The 22,358-nt window shown below is 37.5% G+C and overlaps 1 protein-coding gene across 1 annotated transcript in view; it reads right to left on the bottom strand.

Moving 5' to 3' along the window:
* Positions 1-22,358, bottom strand: part of LOC124723147 (hemicentin-1-like) — a 754,903-nt gene that overhangs the window by 473,478 nt on the left and 259,067 nt on the right. Inside the window, exons 13-15 of the mRNA XM_047248337.1 lie at positions 19,725-19,845; positions 19,430-19,605; positions 1,362-1,512 (exon numbers count right to left, since the gene is read on the bottom strand). Of these exons, the coding sequence (XP_047104293.1) occupies positions 1,362-1,512; positions 19,430-19,605; positions 19,725-19,845 (448 nt within the window). The remainder of the gene's footprint in view (positions 1-1,361; positions 1,513-19,429; positions 19,606-19,724; positions 19,846-22,358) is intronic.

A 22,358-nucleotide genomic window follows, 5' to 3' on the forward strand; every position in this document is an offset into this window, starting at 1 on the left:
CTGGATGGTTAGGAAGGATTCCTCTAGATGATTGTGGTTCTTTCTGCGGTTGTAAGGTTAGCTTGCATGTTGAGGGATTTTGGGAATGGTGAGATCAGGTTCGAGGTTAAGAAACTCTGGAGAGTTAACAGGGAGTGACTAGGGGCAGTGGGGGTGGATCACAGTTGGATGGAGGAGTGAACAGAGTCAGGCTGGGTTCAACATTGGTCTTTTGTTGAGTCCGGTTGGTAGGGTTAGTGGAAAGAAAGTGTTTCCACTGTAGGGACTGGAAGAAGGAGAGAGACAGCCTTTAATAAGTCCTGCGTGATTTAATTTGGAAGTGGGGCAAAATGTCAGGCCTTTGGAAAGGACTGATATTTCTGTGGGGCTAAGGCTTTTGGGGGAAAGGTTCATGGCTGTGTTTTGAGTCTGTTTAGGTTCTGTATTCTCTATGCTGGTGGGAGGGAGTTTTGAGGGTGGAGTAAATACAGTAGGGTTAGTCAGCTATGAGGGGATGTGGGGGATGTTTGGAGGTTGTCGGAGAGGTGGTGGACAGTGGTAGTCCAACATGGGAGTAGGAAGTGAACAGGTTGGAGAGCTTTTTTGAGGTGACACTGTGTGACTCCATAATAGACATGAAATTTGTAGGAATGAATGCTGATTCTCAGCTAAACTGGTGTGAACACACAGATACTTGCAAACAGAGTGTCATCAGTTTGTTATGCCCTTTGAGTCCTCCCTTCAGTGTGTAACATCTAGTTCTTTTAGTTACACACTATTGATATACTGAATTCTTAGCTATGGAATTCTTTTCTGGTGTTCACACACACAGGACTGTTTTATTTGCATTAATTTAACATTCTCTTTTTTAGAATCTTCATTTTGGTTTTCACCTCTGTAAAATCAATAATGAATCAAGTTACCCAACCATTACTAACCAATGGATGAATCTTCTGTCTACCAGTCAACCCATCTCTTTTTGACAAACAATCAACTTCAGTGAGTGTTGACCATACTGTTCCAATTTTCAAGAGTATTCAAATCCAGAGGAGATTATGCAGATGATACAACCTAATATGAAGCATATATCAACTGTGGGGGTTCATTCCCCAACAACCAGTGCTCATACAGTGTCTCTCCAAACAAACTGATATTTCAGAATGAAGGGGAGAATGTTATTTTCTTCCCCTTTCTACTTATTATCATCTCAGTCATTTGAAACAATTGGTTCTTTGTTTGTTAGTAAGATGTTTCTATCTCATAACATAAACTCAGAATTTTTATAAAACTAAATAAATGGTTGTAAAGCATATTTACAAAATAATCATGAAATTACAATCAGCATTAAACACTATCTGGACAGAGAATTGCTCTAAGATTACCTTCCGATGGCTGTAATACTTGTGGTGGAACTCCAACATTCAGCCATAGAGATCCTTCAGCTGACGCCAAATGATTCTCAGCACTGCAAATGTACTTCCCAGAATCAGCAATGTCAACACTCAAAATTTTTAACATTCCAAAATTTTTCTCCTGTAACATCAAAATTACTTTATCATAAACTATTCAACCCATGAGTAGTAAAAAAATTCATAAATCTAAAAAAGAGAAATAAATTTTGGGCCACCTCAGCTATGAATTGTAACAGGTTTTTGAAAAGCATTTTATGATCCTTATGACTCAGTTATAGAATTGATTATCACTATATTAAACATAAATAAGTAAATAAACAAGTCTTTTTTCATGCATTTTGTGCAAAGCTGTTTAATCAGATAATCTCTGCATGCTTGTCATTAACAATAAGACTCAACATTCTACACAAATAAAAAATGCACCCACATTTATCTCTAACTTTCTGTTTCAAAATTTTCTGAGTGATACAGAAATACATCTTATTCATATTAATAACACCACAGAATTGCTGAAATTGTCATGAAACTTTTCATTTAAACAAAACTGCCATTATGTAATGCTACTTGGCATGGCACCATAGGATGCAGTATTTCTCAGTTATCATCTGACCAGGGAATTAGTTAGCTCCATCAGTTATAATTTATCATTGAAACAAAAGTAATGTATGCTTGGAAATTTTACACATACAAAATAATAACTGGAGTCAAACTGACAGGTATAACCTCCAATTATAAATTAAATCACTAATGTATTCATTACTAAACAGTCAACTAACCAACACACACCAAGCTCACTTAATAAATAATTTATTGGAAAAGTGTACACTTAGCATAACTATCTACAGCAAACAAAAATGATATGTACAGTTTATTAATCTGACCATCACATTTCCAACTCACACTTAGAAATTTGAAAAATTCTAACAGAAAGGGGAAGTTTCAATGATGTATATCAAGTCAAGAACTACATTAGCAAACAGATATAGCTATTCACTGTCTATATATGCCACAAAGACAACTAAACACTTGCAGTGATGCCTGTGTTGTTCAAAAGAGGGAATTACTTTTACTCTGTGATGCCTACATAGTTGTAAAAATAGATAGAGAATCCTAATTTGTGGAGAAACTGCTACTTTGAAGGAAATTACTGTTCAGTACTCATCAACAGTTTTCCACTTCTTTTATGCAAGTACACTGATAATCACTGAGAAAGGCAGCTACATAGGCACTCCAGAAATATAACACTATTTTATTATTTTCAGTACTAATAGGGATTTGTGATCCTGTTATAGAGATAATTTATACTGCTGTTATTTGATTCTTGAAGTTCTGTAAGAAAACTGTCAACATTTTTTACTCTAAATACAGAACTCCATACTGAATCTAGACTATCATCTGAGTACAAAACTCTAAGATACTGGACTACATCTCTCTATGATGGTCAGTTACTCACTTTACACAACAGTCTTAGTATTTGTGTTTCTGAAAAAATAGTTCACTGGTCACTGCTGTATTAACACGAAAGATATTTACAAGGCAACAAGAAGTGAATCACACAATGTGCACTAGTACATTTGTCTGCAGGATAACACAAGAACATCTAAATATTTGTAATACCAAATTAAAGTTACAGATTAGCCTACTAATATATGCATTCCATTACTGTTTTTTTAATTCTTGGACATCAATATTTTTTTATAAATTGTTTCATTTATTGGATTATTAGTTAATTAAAATATTATACACATTTTGTTTGAAATAGTACAATATTTTCAGACGAGAGAGTAGAATGGTATTTAAGATAATGCGAAGTGAAGATTATAAGTAAGATAGTTCCCCAAAAAGACTTACAATCAAGGCAAAGTGTAAAAATGGAGTATTTTTGCGTGTTTATTGCAGCAAATTGTGTATGTCATGCTATAATATGTCAACAACACTAGAAAAAGGAAATGTGACATCACATAAATGGGATATGAAATTGGACATGAATCAAGGACTTCAGCTTAGAAGTAATATGAAAGAGACAACTCAGATTGCTGCTTTTAAGGAGTTCACTTTGATAGTAATGAAGCAGTAAACGCTGAGGGGAGGTTGTATCTCCATCAACGAAGTCAAACATTCTACAGTGACGACATCAAAAAACTGGTCTCATGTTGGGAGAAATGTATTCATCACCAGGGTGACTATGTTGCAAAATAAATATGTAAGCATGAAGAATAAAGATGTATAATGTTAATGACATTTGTTTTATTTAAAAACATTTAAGAATTTTAATATAAAAAATTTGGGGCATTACTTTTCAGCACATCTATGTACTAATCAATTTAATGCTATAAAAGGCGAATTCAACACAGTAAATGTCCTGAGTATTCCTTGTAGGGATTATCTTAGAAACACTCACGTGTTAAGTTATAAATAAATCCAATGAACAGGAAATTAAGAAAAATCTGTTGAAACTTTCCATAGGCTACATTCATTGAGACAAACAGCACACTCAGAGTATATTTTACAAGGCATGGAAAACATGGGAATACCCAAGGAAATGCAGCTATGTGCAAATTAGTATTAGATTCTATGAACCTTATCTCAGTGGAGGACCGTGCAACAGTTCCACTGTCAGCAAAGCTAGAAACAGAATAGAAAGAAACCTGAGCATTTCCAAATGTCATCTACTGGGTGCACAGAAAAATCACTTGTACCATCGAATAATGAGGACATAATAGCTATATCTGGACAAGTGGAAGTGACAGTTACAGCAACAGCAGAAAGGGTAAGAGCATTATCTTCTGATCTCACATTAGAATCAAGTTTTTCAAGCTGCGATACAGAACTCAACAACTACATCAAACAATCAGAGTGTAATAGCTACCTCTGCAATGGTGAAAGTGACAGTAGCAGCAACAACAGAAAAAGCTACTGTGTCATCAGCTGAACCCACAGTAGCCAGTTTGTCCACCAACTACTGGAAGCTCAATAACTACATCATCTCTAACAGAAGAAGCAAAAGCAGAAGAAAATGCAGCAATCATATAGAAAGCACATGGAATGGCAGTAACATGGAAAGTTTGATCTTAAGAATTTTTTAATCACTGGCAGGAAGAAGTAAAAGCCCACAAGATGAGTAACATGATAATCAGCCAGCACAACATGCCTACCTTTCATTAGGATATAAGGAGACTTAGGATTAATGTGGATTGGTTAGGAGTTACTTAAATGAAAAAAAACCTGTATAAGTAATGCTTACATATAAGGCTTTTCAAAACACGATATTACACATGGAAATGAATTGTTCCATTTAGAGAATTATAACATTCCTAGCCATTACTTTCAGGACAGCAAGGAAAGAGGCAATGTAATTATATTTCTTAAAAACAATGTAATATTTAGATATATAAATGTGAAGAATAACTGTTTAGAGCAACAGTTTTAATTTTGTGCAGTAGAGACAACATGGACTGCCACAGTAATAGTGGTGACAATTTACAGGGAATCTGGGGCTAACTTTAAGAGTCTTTCTGACTCAAATAGAATTACTATTATTTGCTTTATTTCCATAGGGATTTTAATGTAATCTTTTTGAGTGACAACAAAGTAGAGTTTCAATATACAACGAATTGGTATAATCTTATATCAGTAGTTGACTTGCCACTGGTATCAATTCTGAGAGTCAGACATTGACAGACAGCATGTTTAGAAGTGTAAGTATGTGCCATAGCTTTAGTGTCACCTCAGTTTTCAGTGAGCTATCTGATCATGATGAGTAACTCCTCACCCTGCGTGACAGTATGTATCTAATGAATGGAGACTCACTGGAAATCCTTACACATAAACTGTTGTAAATGGATTGGAGCTGGTCTACATGGTGAATGTAATACATTTGTAAATGAATTCTCTTCCCTCTTTGAAGAAGTTTTTCTATAAAAATTTTTAGAAACAAAACACCTGTGATGGTTTTTCTTAATCATTAAATTTAGCATGTAGTTAGAAGGAAGACAAGCAAGAATAAAAGAACTTCAGAAGACTTCAAAAGCAAACATGAAGGTAATCTTGTATGCAGGCATGAAAAAAAGCCAATATTTTAACAACCATCTTCTTCAATTATTAGATGAATGCATCATTTTTCCACTTGAGCTGTTATTTATTTTAATTTTTCCTTCGTCTCACAAGTAGTTTACAGGTAAATACACTGCCATACATAAGGTATCTTTTTCTGACTCAAACTCTGGATAATGGCTTATAATGCCAAAACTATTTGTGAAATGAAAAAAACTAACCTAACCTAACCTAAAAGAAATTAAGTAAATAACAGCTTAAGTGGAAGAATGATACATTCATTTTTCAGCAAACACTTTTCGTCAGTGTCAGAACCAATAGCGCTCTGTTAATGAAAATTTGAGTCTTACACTGGAAAACATTATCCTAGTGAAAGAAGCTACTAAGTTCATAAACACAAGCATGGGAATTCACAACCAAGATACAAGGTACAAAAAAACCTTTTACCTGTTTAATGGAAGATTAACTTTAACAACAAAAAGTCCCTCTGTCAAAGGAGCTGTTTTTAATAATTTGTTGGCTTGTCAAAAAAATGTCCCTATAACTTAGATCTAACATGAATAATAATGTAGGAGACAGTCCTGTGCTAGAAACGAGTATAGTAATTGTAGTATATTGTAAAATATTTGTCATTTGTAACTATAAAAAATTATACATAGTTAATTATGACATACATGTAAAATTACTTGTTATGAGCAGATAATAAATAAATAAATCAGTAAATATCTGTGAAATGCATATTAGCACTGTCACAATATTTTAAATTGAAAGAACAATCATTTCTCTGAAAAATAAAAATTCCACTGAAGTAGATTACATTTCTAACAATCTCTTGAAATTAATTCTATAGCTGATGTGTTGAATCATACTTTCAGTGCATCCTTACAACAAGGAACTATCCCTGACAGACTTAAATTACTCTTGTGAAACCCTTCACGAAGAAATGTGACCAAAATTGATGTTTCAAATTAACAACCAAAATCCCCTCTGACAGATTTTTCAAATATATTGGACAAAGCTGATGTGAGAAGTGATTTTGTAACATCTAGAGAGATTTAATATTCTCAGGAAATGCCAATTTCATTTCAGAAAAGGCCTGTCAACTGAACAATCACTCTATGCTTTTATAAATAAAGTCTTGGTATCCCCAAATGGCAAAATGGTGACAACAGAATTGATTTGTGTCTTGTCAAAAGCCTTTGACACTGTAGATCATCAAATACTATCACAGAAAACTAACCTTTTAGAAATAAGTGATACATCAAACAGATAGCTTCAGCCACACTTCAAAAATAGGAAGCAGAAAGTGTTATTAGATAGTGTAGACAATTTTTGTAGTAGCTTCACTTCATCAGAGTTGAAAATCATCAACTGTGCAGTGCTTTGAGGATTAGTTCCTGGTCCTTTACTGTTCCTGATATTTATAAATGACATACCACAATGCAGAAACATACACTGAAATTTTACCATTTCTGCAAATGATGCCAACATTCTGATTGATGGTCATACCCAGGAAAAATCTTCAAGGATTAATTAACAAATTTCTCATGGATTTAGTGAGATGTATTAGTGTAGATGAGCACTAACCATTCAATGTGAAACGCAGGCAATAGAAAAAGTTCTTGGGTGTCATAACTGATTGCAGCATGAACTGATCACATCATACACAGTAAAACCTCATTAACACGAAAAATCAGGAGTTCATGTTAAAAAAATGCATGTTAAGTGAAAAACACAGATTTTAATAAGTATACATGTACAGCAGTACACTAATGTGTAATACACTACGCTGTCAATCTCGTTATTGTAGACTTATAACACTATAAAGTGATTGTAAAATTACAAGTACTCACAAATTATGTACGTTACTTTTTTGGAAAAAATTTGGTCATGGTTCACTGACGTTCATGGGAACGATAATATTTTGTAATTTCACGACCATTTGTAATGATAGCATCCCTACACCCAGCAGTGACTTCAGATGTTGAAGCAAACTGTTCTAAACAGTCCAGGGCTATAAACATCTCCTGATGGGTAAGTGGAATGGTATCTGTATTCTCTTCCTCTTCACTTTCTTCTAATGACCCTTCTTGCACCTCGTTCACAGCTCTTGGCACACCCGATTCCACAGAAGCACATATGGCAACATCATCGTCTACACTAATGAATTCTTCAAAACTAATCCTAGGGTTCGCAACATCCTGCAGAACTGTCCATTCATCAGGTGAAGTGGCATCTTCTAACTCATGGACATCTTCAGTGTTGCTATGTCTCCAAGCTCTGTTAAAGCACTTCCCTATATGATGTGACGATACTGAGTTCCAGGCTGCTGCGATGTTTTTTATTGCGTCAAGCAGATTCCAATTTGGGGTTGTACTATTGTTTTCAGCAGCACAAATTGCAGCTCTTACAAGTCACTTATGATAAGCTCTCTTTATGAAAGAGATTATGCCTTGGTCCAAAGGCTGAAAGCGGCTTGTGGTGTTGGGTGGAAAAAACTGAACCTTTATGTTGGATAGGTTCATATCATGAATGTTATGGGCAGTACATCTGTCCAATGTAAGAAGAGCGTGTCTATTTTGAGCAACCATTCGATGTTGAAACGAAGAAGTCACATGCGAAATGATGTGCCATCGATCCAAGCTTTCTTGTGGTGAGAGTAGATGCAAGGTAAAGTGTCCATATTTATGTTTTTAAAATAATGTGGTTTCTCGGATTTACCAATAACCCAGGGGTGAAACTTCTCACTGCCATCAGCATTACAGCACAGTGCAACAGTCACACGTGACACTTATCACCTTTGATCCCCAGGGTGTGATTTGGAAAATGATTGTAGAAAAATCCAGTTTCATCCATGTTAAACACATCACATGAGGCATACTTTTCCCTCACTCGGTTGAATTCATACAACCAGCTGTTCATACTTTCTTCATCAACTTTATTTGCTTCACCACAAATTTGTACAGCAGAGGTAGGGGAGACTGCAGAGAAGAGGGTGTAGGTGCAGGATGAGGGAAATTAAAATTCTAGGGCACGGGTGGAGGTAGGCGTAGCACAGAGTACTGCATAGATGCATGAAGGGCTTGTACCAATGGAATCTTGCATGGTTTGAAAAACAAATGTTGCTGCAAAACATGAAATGTAGAACACAGAATGCCTTTTGCTGCTGTGCTAATTCCATCTCCACTTGACACAAAATGGGTAAATAATGAGCTTGCAAGTGAGCAAGGAAACTAGCTGCACCAGGTCAGAACTGGATTTGAAATTAGTTTTGTTTGATGGTTCATGATTTCCTCTGAGTAACTAAAATTACAGCATTAACGAAATTATTAAGCACAAATTGGATTATTTTTGTTAAACATAACTCAAATCTATGTAAAACTATCAGTTTCATAAAATTTAATGTTTTCTAAGAGAATATCATGCTCCACAAAATCAAATGCCTTGGACAAATCACAAACTGCTTCTTTGTCATGAAATACAAAGTAGTTGAAGCAGCATTTTTTTTAAAGTATAAAAACAGCTGTATTGTTTCTTGTGTGCCTTTGCAATTGAGAAGTCAGATGGTCTGACTGCCATGTGCAGAGCCTGGTACCAGTTTCTCAAATCACCAGAGATTTTCCTTTGGAGTGAGGACTGGAACCGGGTGCATACTGTTTCCAGATCACTGTGAAGTTGCTGAATTAGAAGTATCAGCTCAAAGATCTCAAAAGCTGACAACAGCTTGGAGAGCTGATGATGACTTTGGTAGAACATGGAGTTTATAATTATGCAGTCATATCTCTTAGTCAACACACATGTACCATACAGGATGAAATGGAAAAATGGGGGGAGGGGGGGAGGGGGGGGAGGGGGGGAGGGGAAGAGAAAATCTTCCCCACTGGAGTGGTGGGTAGTGTTTTGAAGAGGAATTCTCTCACACTTTTAGTGTCCAATGCTGTGCGTAAAGGAATCATGTACTCTGATAACGTTTCACAAGAGAAATCAGAGATCTTACAAGAAGCTTGTTGTGAAGACACCTTATGCAAATTATTAGTCTATCAGAAAAAAATTCATAAGGAGTTGTACATGGTTCAACATTGTCCCTGTTATATGTAACTATTAATGTTAATTAAGTCTTATTTGCAAATGAAAATGAAATCCCCAAAAATTACAGAAAATGTCAGAAATAATTTAGAAGAACCTGAATGTTGGCTCCATCAAAATCAACTAAAACTTAATGTCTCTAAAACCCAGGTGATGCAATCTGGACAATTATCAAAATGGGGAAATAGAAAACAACTTGCAATGAATAGATCACAGAGGCAAACAATGTTTAGACCCAAATCTTGAAAAAAAATTAAATTTGAAGGTGCACATCAGCTGATTAGCAAATAAATGAAATAGCATAGCATTTGCAAAATGTATTTTGTCACATGCCATAAATATGAACACCGGGTAGATATTGTCATGTCAAAACCATAGTCAAGACCAAATCTGAAGGCAGGATCATCAATGAACTACAAAACTCAGAACTGAAAGCACATTTATTACTGACACCAATGAACAGACATAATAGAACTAACTTCCTGGATGGGGAGTTCAGCTATTCATACAAACATCAAATAATCCAGAATGCTGGTATTTACACAAACATTGAGTATTCCAAATTAACTAAAATTACAAACACAAGACAGTAAAAAAATGTTCCAAATATGATAAATACTGAATAACAAAAAGTTGTTGATGCTCAGGTAAGAACTGCCAACCCAAAGCATACTGACTAGTAAGTCTAACCACAACACCACACTGCATAGACCATATCTTGGGGCACTGGTCCCTCTCCTGGAGCAACAGTGTCCCATTGTTTCAAAAATTCTCATTGGAGCCCCAGCTATAGCACTCAGCATCTAGTTCTTGTCAATGGCCTTCTGTATGGTGGAGCTGTCAGATCTTCATGTTCTGGTTATGTTGTTAAATCCTCTTCAGCATGATGAGAATTGAAGACAGCCCCTACTCTCAATGCTTCATGACAGCCAAGTGGTTTTTAGTTTCCTTGAAACCCCCATTATCATCCTGTGCCTCTGGACTGGAGTGGAGCTTCATACAAAAGACACGCACAACGTCTCTGTGCTCTTGTCTCCTTCATGAAGGGTCATAATCCTCAATTTTATATATGATGTCCAACAAGCAACAAAGAAGGTAAGAACCAAAGTAGCACTTGAGTAACATTTCTAATAGTTCTAGTTTCCACACAGGAGTACAAATTCAAACCATGTCTCCCAAGCTATATATCACTGATTGGTGCTTAGCATTGTAGCACTTTCATTAATTCTCCTGGGCATCCACAGTTCGTATGTGAGCCAGCTGTCTTGCTTCTTTGATCCTGGTGATTAGGTGTTTCACATAGTTGTTGTGAGTATCATCCAGTTCAAAAGAAATGATGAAGCAGCAAGATTGGTGTGAAGCCTGTAGTGCATTGCTTCACTGTTTTGTATGTGAAAATCATGATGGGCAGTATTGTATCCCATTCTCTCTGTTCCAACATCAACATACATCAAGAGTATATCTGCCAGTGTCTTAAAAGGGTGTGCTGAAAGTAATGTCTCCAAATTTTTCATTCTGTTATCAAAATCAGTAGAGGTATTACATGTTATACATATTACTCAGCTTACTTTCTTGCTCTGCTGACACAAATTGCAACCCTCTGCCACTACAGAGGTCCGAACTATAGTGTGTAACATGGCAGTGTGTAATGTATTGATGTTAATGTGTGAGAAACAGCTTGCTATAATAGAGTTATGAACTCACAAATTTTGTCCACACATGGAACACTCTCTGCTTCAGCATGACAATGCTAGATCACTCATGAGTGTTATGACATCAGCAACATTTTGACACTTCAGGTTCACTGTTATCAATCAGCCTCCATACAGTCCCCACTTGGCCCCAGTCAATTTGAAAACTCAAAGAATGGCTTTGAGGATTTCACTTTGGTATTGATGAAGCAGTAGAAGCAGAGGTGAGACTGTGATCAAAAAAGTCAAACATTCTACAGTGGTAGTATCAACAAACTGGCCTCTCTCCATGGGAGAAATGTGTTAAATCATCAGGTTACTATGTTGAGAAATAAATATGTAGACACAGAGAATAATGATGTAGGATATTTATAAATTTTCTTTCATTTAAAAAAGCTTTATGAGTTATCAGATAAAAAATTTGGAGGCATTATTATTCAACATGCCCTCATATTAAAACATTCTGTTAGGCCATTTGTGTGTGGATGGTGGGTAGTTGTCATTCTGTGGTGGATGTCGCAACATGAAACTACCTCTAATACTGATCTTCAGCACTCAGCACAACTTTAGTCAGAGTGTAGCAGATAAAGTATGCAGTGCAGACTAGTATAGATTAATTCCCATTTGTTGGTTTTGAGAAACTCCAGACGAGGCCAACTTCAATTTGATGGAACAGTGCTAATGCAGGCAGGATTGACAGTACATGCCCTGAAGGTAATTGGGGTATGTGCTTCACAAATCCCAGGTGAGTAGGTGTTGGAGTGCCATAGAAAAACTTCAGGGAGGCTCAGCATAAGTTTGCTAGGATGATAAGGAACCATTTCTGCCCACTGGATCATAGTTCCTCTTGTAAACTGTTTTGTTAAATAATCAGAATTCTCCTTTGGTCAGTTCCTCCTTCTTCATAGCTTCTACATCTACATTTATACTCCGCAAGCCACCCAACGGTGTGTGGTGGAGGGCAAAGTTTTCAAAAGTGCTGGATCTTCCCTCTGAACAGTAGCAATGTCATTTAATGCAGTGATGATTGAGATTTCATGCACATTGCTGTATTGTGTCAAATGATTCCTTGAAATTTGGTGTTTGTGTTTTCATCCGCTTTTGTATACCACTGTGATGTCACACTCCCGATCCCTCAGTAACCATTGTGCCAGTTGACTTCATGGATGCATTGGGTTACTCAGCCAGGAGAGAGAATGATTATCTGTCACAATAGTGAATGGTTTGCTACATAAATATGCCTGGAACTTGTTGATGGCCCAAAGAAGGGATTTTTTCTTGGTTGTAGGGTGGTTTCTCTCAGACGTGGAGAGTATTATGGAACCATAAGCCATCAGCATTTCAGCACCTTCCTGAGTTTGTATTAGAACTGCTCTTGTGATTCTTCAGTTTCTCCTGGCGTATTTGTTGCTCAAACAGTTCATCAGTGCACCTGATGATGGCGACATGTCTGATTGCTGAAATATTGTGCCCGTTGGACACAATGAACTGGCAGTATACCCTTGGACTGTTTGAGCAGAACTGCTCTTGCTCAAAATCCAAAGCATTTCTTCCATCTCAGCATTTTCATCATACAGTGCTAGAAATAGAGAAAGTATCAGTGCCTCCTTAAGGACAAGCAAAGATCTTCCTTGCATCTTGTTCCAGAAAAATTTGCCGTCTTCCTGCAGTAATTAAGGCTGTCCATCATGTGTTCAAAGCCAGCTGGACCATTGCACAGTCCAAATAGCATAACTGTAAACTCATAGAGGTCATTAGGAGTTACGAAGGCTGTCTTTTCTTGGTCAGCTTCATCAACCTTGACATGCCAGTGCCCTGTCTGCATGTCCATAGTTGAGAAATCCTTTCCTCCTTTCAAGCAGTCTTGGGTGTCGTCAATATGCAACAGTGGATAGACACCTTTCTTCATGATTTTATTCAGTCATTGGTAGTCAGTGTCATCATTCTTCTTCACAAGGACCACAGGAGAGGACCAAGAATTCTCTGAAGGTTCAGTGATGTCTTCTTGCAGTATCTTCTCCACTTTCTTCTGGATTATCCATTATTCAGCTGGTGACAACCTATACAAGTGCTGGCTAATTGTTGAATGATCGCTAGTGTTGATACTGTGTTCTACTATGGAGTGCTTGGTCTGTCTTTTCTCCACCCCTGCCTTAAAAAAAGCTTCCAAAAATTCACATAGAATGGCTATCATTCACCGATGTTGTTACTCAGTCAGGCCAGATCTTATTGACAGTTTGACAGTAACTTCCTCCCCTGCTTTGTTTGTTGTGGTAATGGAGCACAATCCTTTGTGTATGGCACTGTCCTTTCCTACACTGGGTAAGCTGTCCTGATGCAAAGACATTTAGGAATGAGTTGTGGCTTCCTGAGAAAATTAGTGATCCGAAGTTCTCCTTGACCACCTACAATTCTTACAGTCATTGCTGGAATGTACATTTTTTGTGAGCCTGAACAGTTTTTCTGCAATCAACAAAAGCGTCATAGTTTAACTGAGACTCTACTGATGACTGTAATTTGTGTTACTAATAACTGTAGGAAGTTGCATACTAGAATAACATCATGACTACATTCCTGCTGAAACGACAAATTTGAAAGGCAGTGTTCTGACGTTGATAGTTATTCTTGCAATATATGTTCCTGTTGGCTGGACATATTTACCTTTTGCAACCTTCAGCACAATTTTTTATGTGTGGTGAAACATCTGTCTTCCATAGATGCTGATGATAAGCTTCTGATAATACAGAAAAAGAAGCCCATGAATTGACTAGTGCTCAGACAGGATGGCCGTCAATGATGTCCCAATGAGCTTTCCTGAAATTCTGGTGTCAGTCATCCATGGAGAATTTTCATCCATCACAGCCTCACCTCCATAGATGGTTGCCTCACCTAATTTTCCTGAATGCCAAGACTGGCTGAGTGGCTGGTATCTCTGTGTGATGTCAAGGAACAGCTACAGCATGTTGAGGAGTTATCACATCCATAGTACATCAATGGACTTCATCCCACAGGTCAGCTATAATTGTCTGCTGTCAACCGGCATGAATAAGACTGTTGTAATGGTTGACACCTTTTGATGTAATTGGTGTCAAACACTTGTCTTCTCTATCTCCACAGTAGTATATGTGTCCAAGGTTCCCACAGTGGAAACATCCCAGCATGTTGTTCTCCAACCCCCAAATGTCCATTTTTCTACGGTATGCTGAAGTTGGTGGAGGAGTTGGTTTTACCAGCACTGGTCAGAGGCTGGGTTGTCATCTGATAGTTATGGCATAAATGTGAGTTGGCCAAGCCTGTTCTTCATGGTTTGTCCAATTGGTGGTGGACTTGGTCCCCAATATTGAAACACCTCTTCTTAAAAATTCAAAGTTATCTCCAAAAATATGGTTCAACATTCATGACCGCTGTTTTTTGTGTACCCATGACATTTCTGGCTGCCATATACAGCTGTATCTCTTCCATTATTATCCAGAATATGGGAGAGGTGAGCTTATGTTGGTCTTCCATAGTTGCCATAGGGACCACATTTGGTTATATCTCTTTCATCTTTCTGTTATACTACTTTCTGTTGCATTTCCTTCATTCAGTTGCATCCTTTGATGAATTCCTCCATTATTGTGACAGGCTTTACCAAAATTGCTTGGTACATGTCTTCTGCAACATCAATTGTGAGATTTTGTTGGCTTCTGTCACATCCAGAATTATGATGTTGCCTACCGTAAAGCCAAAACATTATGTACGACTGTGTCATTCCCTCCAACATTATGCTCTGTCCTTCAATTGTTTTTCCACTAAGTGGACTTGTTACTTATTGTCATTGAATATTTCCTGCAGTTCAGTCTGGATTTTTCCTAGTTATTGAGGTTCTGTTTATTGTTATCAAACCATTGCTCGGCTGTGCCATCCAAGTAAAAGTACACATTTGCCACACACATCATGTCATCCCAACTGTTGTATTTGGTCACTCAATCACTCAGTCAATCAGGCATTTTGTCAGCTCCTGACTGGAGTATCTGGGAAACACTGATGAGTGCCTGATGTGCAGCTGACTTATTGCTGTTTTGGAATCTATCTGTCTCCTGAATAAAGGAATCTTACGAATTATGTGCTGCTTGTATTCCAGTTTATGTCCATGTAGCCAACAGCTTTTATATTGCCTGATTGGAGCCATTATGATGTTTTGAAGTACTTGGCATCTACACCAAACAATATCATGTCAAAATTACAATCATGTCCAAATCCATACACAGTTTTGTCAATGAAGTACAATACTTACAAGGGGACCATTTGACTTGTTAATCACGGATTTTGATGAGTTTAAGGTATGGTGTAGAAGGACATGTTATGCGTTCCTGGCCAGCAGTTTTTCACACAACAGCCAATACTTTCTAAAAAAAATTGATGATGAAGTTTTTTGCACACCTCTCATGCCTGTAATTTTAGTTGCATTCTGGCAAAGCCAGTGTAGTGGCTAAGGTTCATGGCTAAAAAGCTTGCAGTATGGACTCACATCAGTGCCAATTATCCCACCCTCTGATATTTACTTTTACACTCAGGTTAAAATTTTCATGGAAAAGTTCAAAATTTTTCCAACTTGCTAGACTAACAGAGAAATCACTTTGAGGCAATATTTTGCATCAATTTAGTGCATATGCTTTCACAGGGATGATCAAATATGCATGGTTTGCACTGAAGTTGATCAAAGAAAGAAAATCTTTTTCATTTCAAATGAACTGTGTTTTTTCCGGTACCTCTTCTGAAACATCCAGCTGCCTGCAAGGGAGTAGCTTTTGTAAATGTGCATGGTGTTATAAAATTTGTATTTCGGTTGCTTCTACAATAACTATGACCTGAAATTCTGTTCTAACACAGAAAGTGATAGCAGGTAAGATGATTTTGTAATCTATTGTGTAACAAATGGAAGACATTTGAAGGAAGTTTGCTGTATGCTTGATTTATTAGTAAAAAGTCAATGGCAAAAATGACTATTTTAGGCACTGTCTATACTTGGTTGGTCGACCCATGTGAGATACACATAAAACTTCAACATCAATTCTCTTGGGAGCTAGGGACCATCTGACAATCTACTCCTAACCAGGTACTCAGGACAGGTCCCTCTACAACATATTTAAGTGTCATCAAAATCCATGATTAGAAGCTCTGATGATCCTATTGTTAGAACTGAAAGCACATTTATTGCTGACACCAACACAGAGGCACAACAGAAATGACCTCTTGGATAGAGAGTGCAGCTTTTTATACAAATGTTGAATATTCCAAAATGCTGGTATCTATACAATCACTGATTGTAAAGTAACTTTTTGTACTTGAGGCCAGGACAGTGCAACAGCATAGATGGCATCTTGTACACTAAACATTTTTTGAAACTCAGTTACATCACATTCAGTATTTAACAGGCCATGAATGAAAGAGGTTCTATGAAAATGTTAAAAGTTCTGGATTACCCATTGATCCATTGGTTGAATCAGTACTGTAACATTATGTGGGAGAAGTATAGCAAATAAGTTTCCAGAAACTAACTCAGCTACTGGCAGATGTGCTTTACAATTGTCCAAAAGAAGGTTGGCTTTGCTGTCTACTGGTAAACTATTTTGAAGCTTTCTTGCGCCATGGCACAAAATAATAAAAAACCAGTTTTTGAAAAGGATGGTAGCCATCCACACATTTGACTGAGCATCATAATGAACAGGCAAGTTTGTAACATTCTTAAATGTCTGACACGTTTTTCAGATTTACCAATTACAAAAGGAATCATTCAGTCACTTCCAGGTGCACTAGTACATAGCAAAACTGTCACTCGGTCTTTCGTTTTCTTTTTAAACCCTTTAGCCATCTTTTCACCTCCACCAGTTAGAGTAGATGTTGGTAATCACACTGCCATAGTGGTCCTGTTTCATCAGCATTATTAAGCTGATCAGTTGCTAGGTTATTATCTGTGATTATTTCTTCAAATTTGTATTTGTATTTTTCTGCGGAGTCTTGGTTTGCTGAAAGTGTTTCTCTAGTTACACCAGTATTTTAACTCTATGCCAAAACTTAAAAGTTTCTGAACAAACCATCACAAGAATTGCATCACTTTCTGCAACAGTTGAATCTTGTCTAAATTTCTTTCCCTTTTAATTAATCACTGGCCACATTAGGAGCTTTCCTTTTGAGCATGCTCCACTAAACATTTTTACAATACGCTATCTAATTGTTGCAATATTGGTTTTTTAATGTTTGTCTTAGGAAAAGATTCTGGGAAAATTATTCTACATGCTGGCTCTTATTCTGGTTTTGTTACTGAAAGTAAACTTGTATTTAGGTGTGAGAAAAGCAGCAGTGACTACCATTCAGAATGAACATTGTCAGTTTCAAGAAGTGGTTCACTGAACAGTTCTTGCCATATCTTGCTTCGAAGTCAGTCATTTTATATACCATGCCAGTTATCATTCAGCTGTTACAGAGAAAATAAAACACCAGGAACACAGATATTGTGCTCTGGTTCAAAATTAAAAACAGTCAGCACTGTAAATGTCGGCCTCATGTTAAACTCCTGCAGTTCGTTAATTTACACAAGTCACACAAAAGAACACACAAATCTGACTTTCTTGCATGTGAATATGGTTACACAGTTTTGTGTTTACCCATGTACCACTGTCAGTATACTCTGACACAATTAAATTGGGCACAAGTTAAAGGCTATGTAGGTGAAAAACAAAATCACTCCTCATAACACTGAAAGGCTAGTTCATGAAGCAATAGATAACATCTTCTTTCAGCATGGGCACACTGTGCAGCACACTGAAAATCTTCAGAAACAAGACTTTGATAGGGAGATGAAGATGAATATAAGCTTGAACCTCTCATCCTAAATTTACTAGCAGATGGTTTGAACATCGACCCAGATAGCAGTGACGTAGACTTTGGAAAAAAGTATAGTAATAATACTTCTTGGTTTTAAAGACTCATGATTTAAGAAATGTGTTTGTCAACACATAAATTGCCTTCATTGGTTATGAATCTGTATCCTATGACTTTTGCAGACTTAGGATTCTACATGTTGCCCAAGAAGAAATTAAGCTTTTCCTTGCATGTTGGATGCTCTAATTACTTATGAGAATGCAGCTGGATAAAATAGTCAAAAACTCCAATATTTTGACAATTTTTTCCCTGTCATTTTCAAGCCACAAATTGGAAAATGCCTTAAAATGACAGAGAGGGTTAACTGTCAAGATATCACTGATTTTTTACTTTATCAGTCAGCGTTACCTCTAGTTATTCACAGAAAACAGTTAATTGTTTCCTTGTTCAATGCATCACAAATGCTGTCCCTCATTGTAACGTTGACCAAGTTAGTTTGCACTCATAATGCTCATTGACAGTGAAAAATATGATACATACTGATAATTTTTACAATAGCCTTTTGCACTAGTCTTTGCTACCAGTAATTCATTTTTACGCACAGTGATTTACATTTAACTATAGTCAAACACAACTACATACATGCATCATACACATTTTTAAAAAATTATATGGAGCAGAAGCAGTTGTCAGTTTGAATTTAATGTTGGTGTGCATTAGTTACTTACTTATAATACAGTCCAAATCACAGTAAATGACAATTATTTCAACCAGTCATTAGACAATAGCTATTTTGAGGAAAATGTATCTAATATCTTCATAAAGCTGTGTCAGCTGTTCAAGCTTCTTGACATCATGTGGACTATTGCTATGGAGCACTGGATGCAATGACAAAGTATGAAGTAAAATTTCTCTCATGTAGACAGTTGCTCAAAATCAGTTTTAAAATTTATTTTTCCCCTCATAGATTTGACAGTATAATATGTTGCACCATAGGCAAATGAACCCGATTGTTGTCTGCAGGAACACAATTTGGCAATGGGGACTTTGTTTGCCCTTCCTCTGACACTATACATGTGCAGAACTCATACAATGTACACTACCCTATCACTCCATCTCTATGTGTGGAAGCACCTTCCTATGTGATGCAGGCTAGAACAGTAGCAGAGGCATAGTGCACACTTCTAAGTGGTTCCAAACCTGGGATGGTGACAGACCATCAGGCATTCCAGACTGTTGGATGCCAAACTAATGGAAGTCTACAGTGATTAAACTAATGAACTTCAGTAGTATTTCTTTTGTTAAGCCAATCACAGATGACAAAACTACACATTACAGACTTACCTCAGATTCAGAATAAATCAATTCTTTTCCATTGTGGTACCAATGTACTGTTGGAGTAGGAATTCCTGTAATTAAGCACTTCAGTGTGACTGCATTACCTTTTTCTATGAACAGTTCTCTTTCAAGTGGTGTTACAGTGGGAGCTTCAACATATTTTACAACAGATTGAGCTACATCTGTAAAAATAAAGGGAATTTATGAACTGGAAGTGGATGGTTTGGTCAAATACATCCCTTAAATGAAATAGTATTCTCTTTTAATTGCCATGAAACAAGTGTCGTGATGAAAATACTACCTTTCTGTTCTCCTCTTGTGCCTTCACACTTGTAGATGCCTTCATCAGAATGTGTTGTATTGTCAATATGCAAGACTGAGTGACTGTAATGATTTGTCATATTTGTTTTTGTGTTGTGACCCTAAAATATAAATCCAAAATTAGTTATTTATCAATGTCCATTGTCATAAGGTTTAAGTTACACTGTTTTGAGGTCTAATACAGTTTAACTCACCTTCCTAGAATATTACAGTACACATTCTTTATATAACGTTTACATGCATGAAATACTCCCAGAAAAAAAAAAAAAAATACTGGGACAACATTCACACTGCTACAACTTACATCTTATACCATATGATCTATTACTGTGGTTCTAAATGTAATAATGAAAAGAAATACATTCATTTATACATCCATGTCCTTATGAATAGTTACTGGTTTTCTGCTTATTGCAGTGAAATTCTGGAAATACAGTTACTTGTTAGATTTGTCTTATTAAAAATTTTTATTGACCATATGTCTTTAAGCACCATGTTATTGTAAAAATGAAGTAGGATCAAAACAGCTGTGGATGAATTAAATATAATCACAGTTTTGTTCAAACATGGTTACGGAAATGTTCAACATAAGTTCAGCACTGACTGTAGGAACTGAGATTTAATGCCTCTAAATTGTCCAGTCTGACTCTTCCAATCTCTCTATAAACATTTCTAATGATATAACACTCTTACTTATTCTCAGGACTATCAATAGTTCCTAAGGATTATCTTAGAATGGCAAGTTCCACTGTCAAAATTTTTTGAAAGTTATGTCTATTACATGGATCATATGGTGTGTAAAATTTACAAAGTTAAGGTAACCAAGAAGGCATACTTTAAGACAATTATTCAGAGGGTAGTCATCACTGTGATTCCAAATATTCTTAGGATAATTTCATAGACAGTAATATTTAAAAATTTAGTTGGCAGATAGCACCACCAGTAGAGAACACAATGACAACAGCACAACTACAAACAAAATTGAGGTGATATAGCTAATAACAGGTCATTCACTGAAAGTAAAAAAAGAAAAGAAAAGAAAAGAAAACCACAACACCATCCTTAGAAATGTAGAACAGTAATTGAAAAGAGATAAAGAGAATTTGGTTTGTTTTTGTTTTGCTTTTCAGTTATTAAATGAAACAACAAGTTTACTGTTACCAGTCACTGTTTATATATCTCCATGATTTCAAAGGTTTAAACCTTCATCATCAGGTATATTTACATTTGTTAGTATGGCATTTGTGTGTGTGTTGTTTTATGATTTTTCAGAGGAACATTTAAAGTTTTCAGTTATTGTTAGTTCTCACACAAACTCATGACTTTCTACTTAATATTTTCCCAATGCATTACATTTCTGAGATTAAAATGTCAATTGCCTTCTGTTATATCCCCCACATGGTTTGCACAATACAATGACTGTACTGCTAAAGTAATCACTCAGCAATGAAACATTTCAGAGAAAACTCATGAAATATTTAAAAATAACTTTTGTGTATCATGATCCCAAAATTAAATCTAGAAGTCATACAGGGGCACATACACTCCTGGAAATGGAAAAAAGAACACATTGACACCGGTGTGTCAGACCCATCATACTTGCTCCGGACACTGCGAGAGGGCTGTACAAGCAATGATCACACGCACGGCACAGCGGACACACCAGGAACCGCGGTGTTGGCCGTCGAATGGCGCTAGCTGCGCAGCATTTGTGCACCGCCGCCGTCAGTGTCAGCCAGTTTGCCGTGGCATACGGAGCTCCATCGCAGTCTTTAACACTGGTAGCATGCCGCGACAGCGTGGACGTGAACCGTATGTGCAGTTGACGGACTTTGAGCGAGGCGTATAGTGGGCATGCAGGAGGCCGGGTGGACGTACCGCCGAATTGCTCAACACGTGGGGCGTGAGGTCTCCACAGTACATCGATGTTGTCGCCAGTGGTTGGCGGAAGGTGCACGTGCCCGTCGACCTGGGACCGGACCGCAGCGACGCACGGATGCACGCCAAGACCGTAGGATCCTACGCAGTGCCGTAGGGGACCACACCGCCACTTCCCAGCAAATTAGGGACACTGTTGCTCCTGGGGTATCGGCGAGGACCATTCGCAACCGTCTCCATGAAGCTGGGCTACGGTCCCGCACACCGTTAGGCCGTCTTCCGCTCACGCCCCAACATCGTGCAGCCCGCCTCCAGTGGTGTCGCGACAGGCGTGAATGGAGGGACGAATGGAGACGTGTCGTCTTCAGCGATGAGAGTCGCTTCTGCCTTGGTGCCAATGATGGTCGTATGCGTGTTTGGCGCCGTGCAGGTGAGCGCCACAATCAGGACTGCATACGACCGAGGCACACAGGGCCAACACCCGGCATCATGGTGTGGGGAGCGATCTCCTACACTGGCCGTACACCACTGGTGATCGTCGAGGGGACACTGAATAGTGCACGGTACATCCAAACCGTCATCGAACCCATCATTCTACCATTCCTAGACCGGCAAGGGAACTTGCTGTTCCAACAGGACAATGCACGTCCGCATGTATCCCGTGCCACCCAACGTGCTCTAGAAGGTGTAAGTCAACTACCCTGGCCAGCAAGATCTCCGGATCTGTCCCCCATTG

The sequence above is a fragment of the Schistocerca piceifrons genome, chromosome X, assembly GCF_021461385.2.
Source record: "Schistocerca piceifrons isolate TAMUIC-IGC-003096 chromosome X, iqSchPice1.1, whole genome shotgun sequence".
Classification (NCBI taxonomy): Eukaryota; Metazoa; Arthropoda; class Insecta; order Orthoptera; family Acrididae; genus Schistocerca; species Schistocerca piceifrons.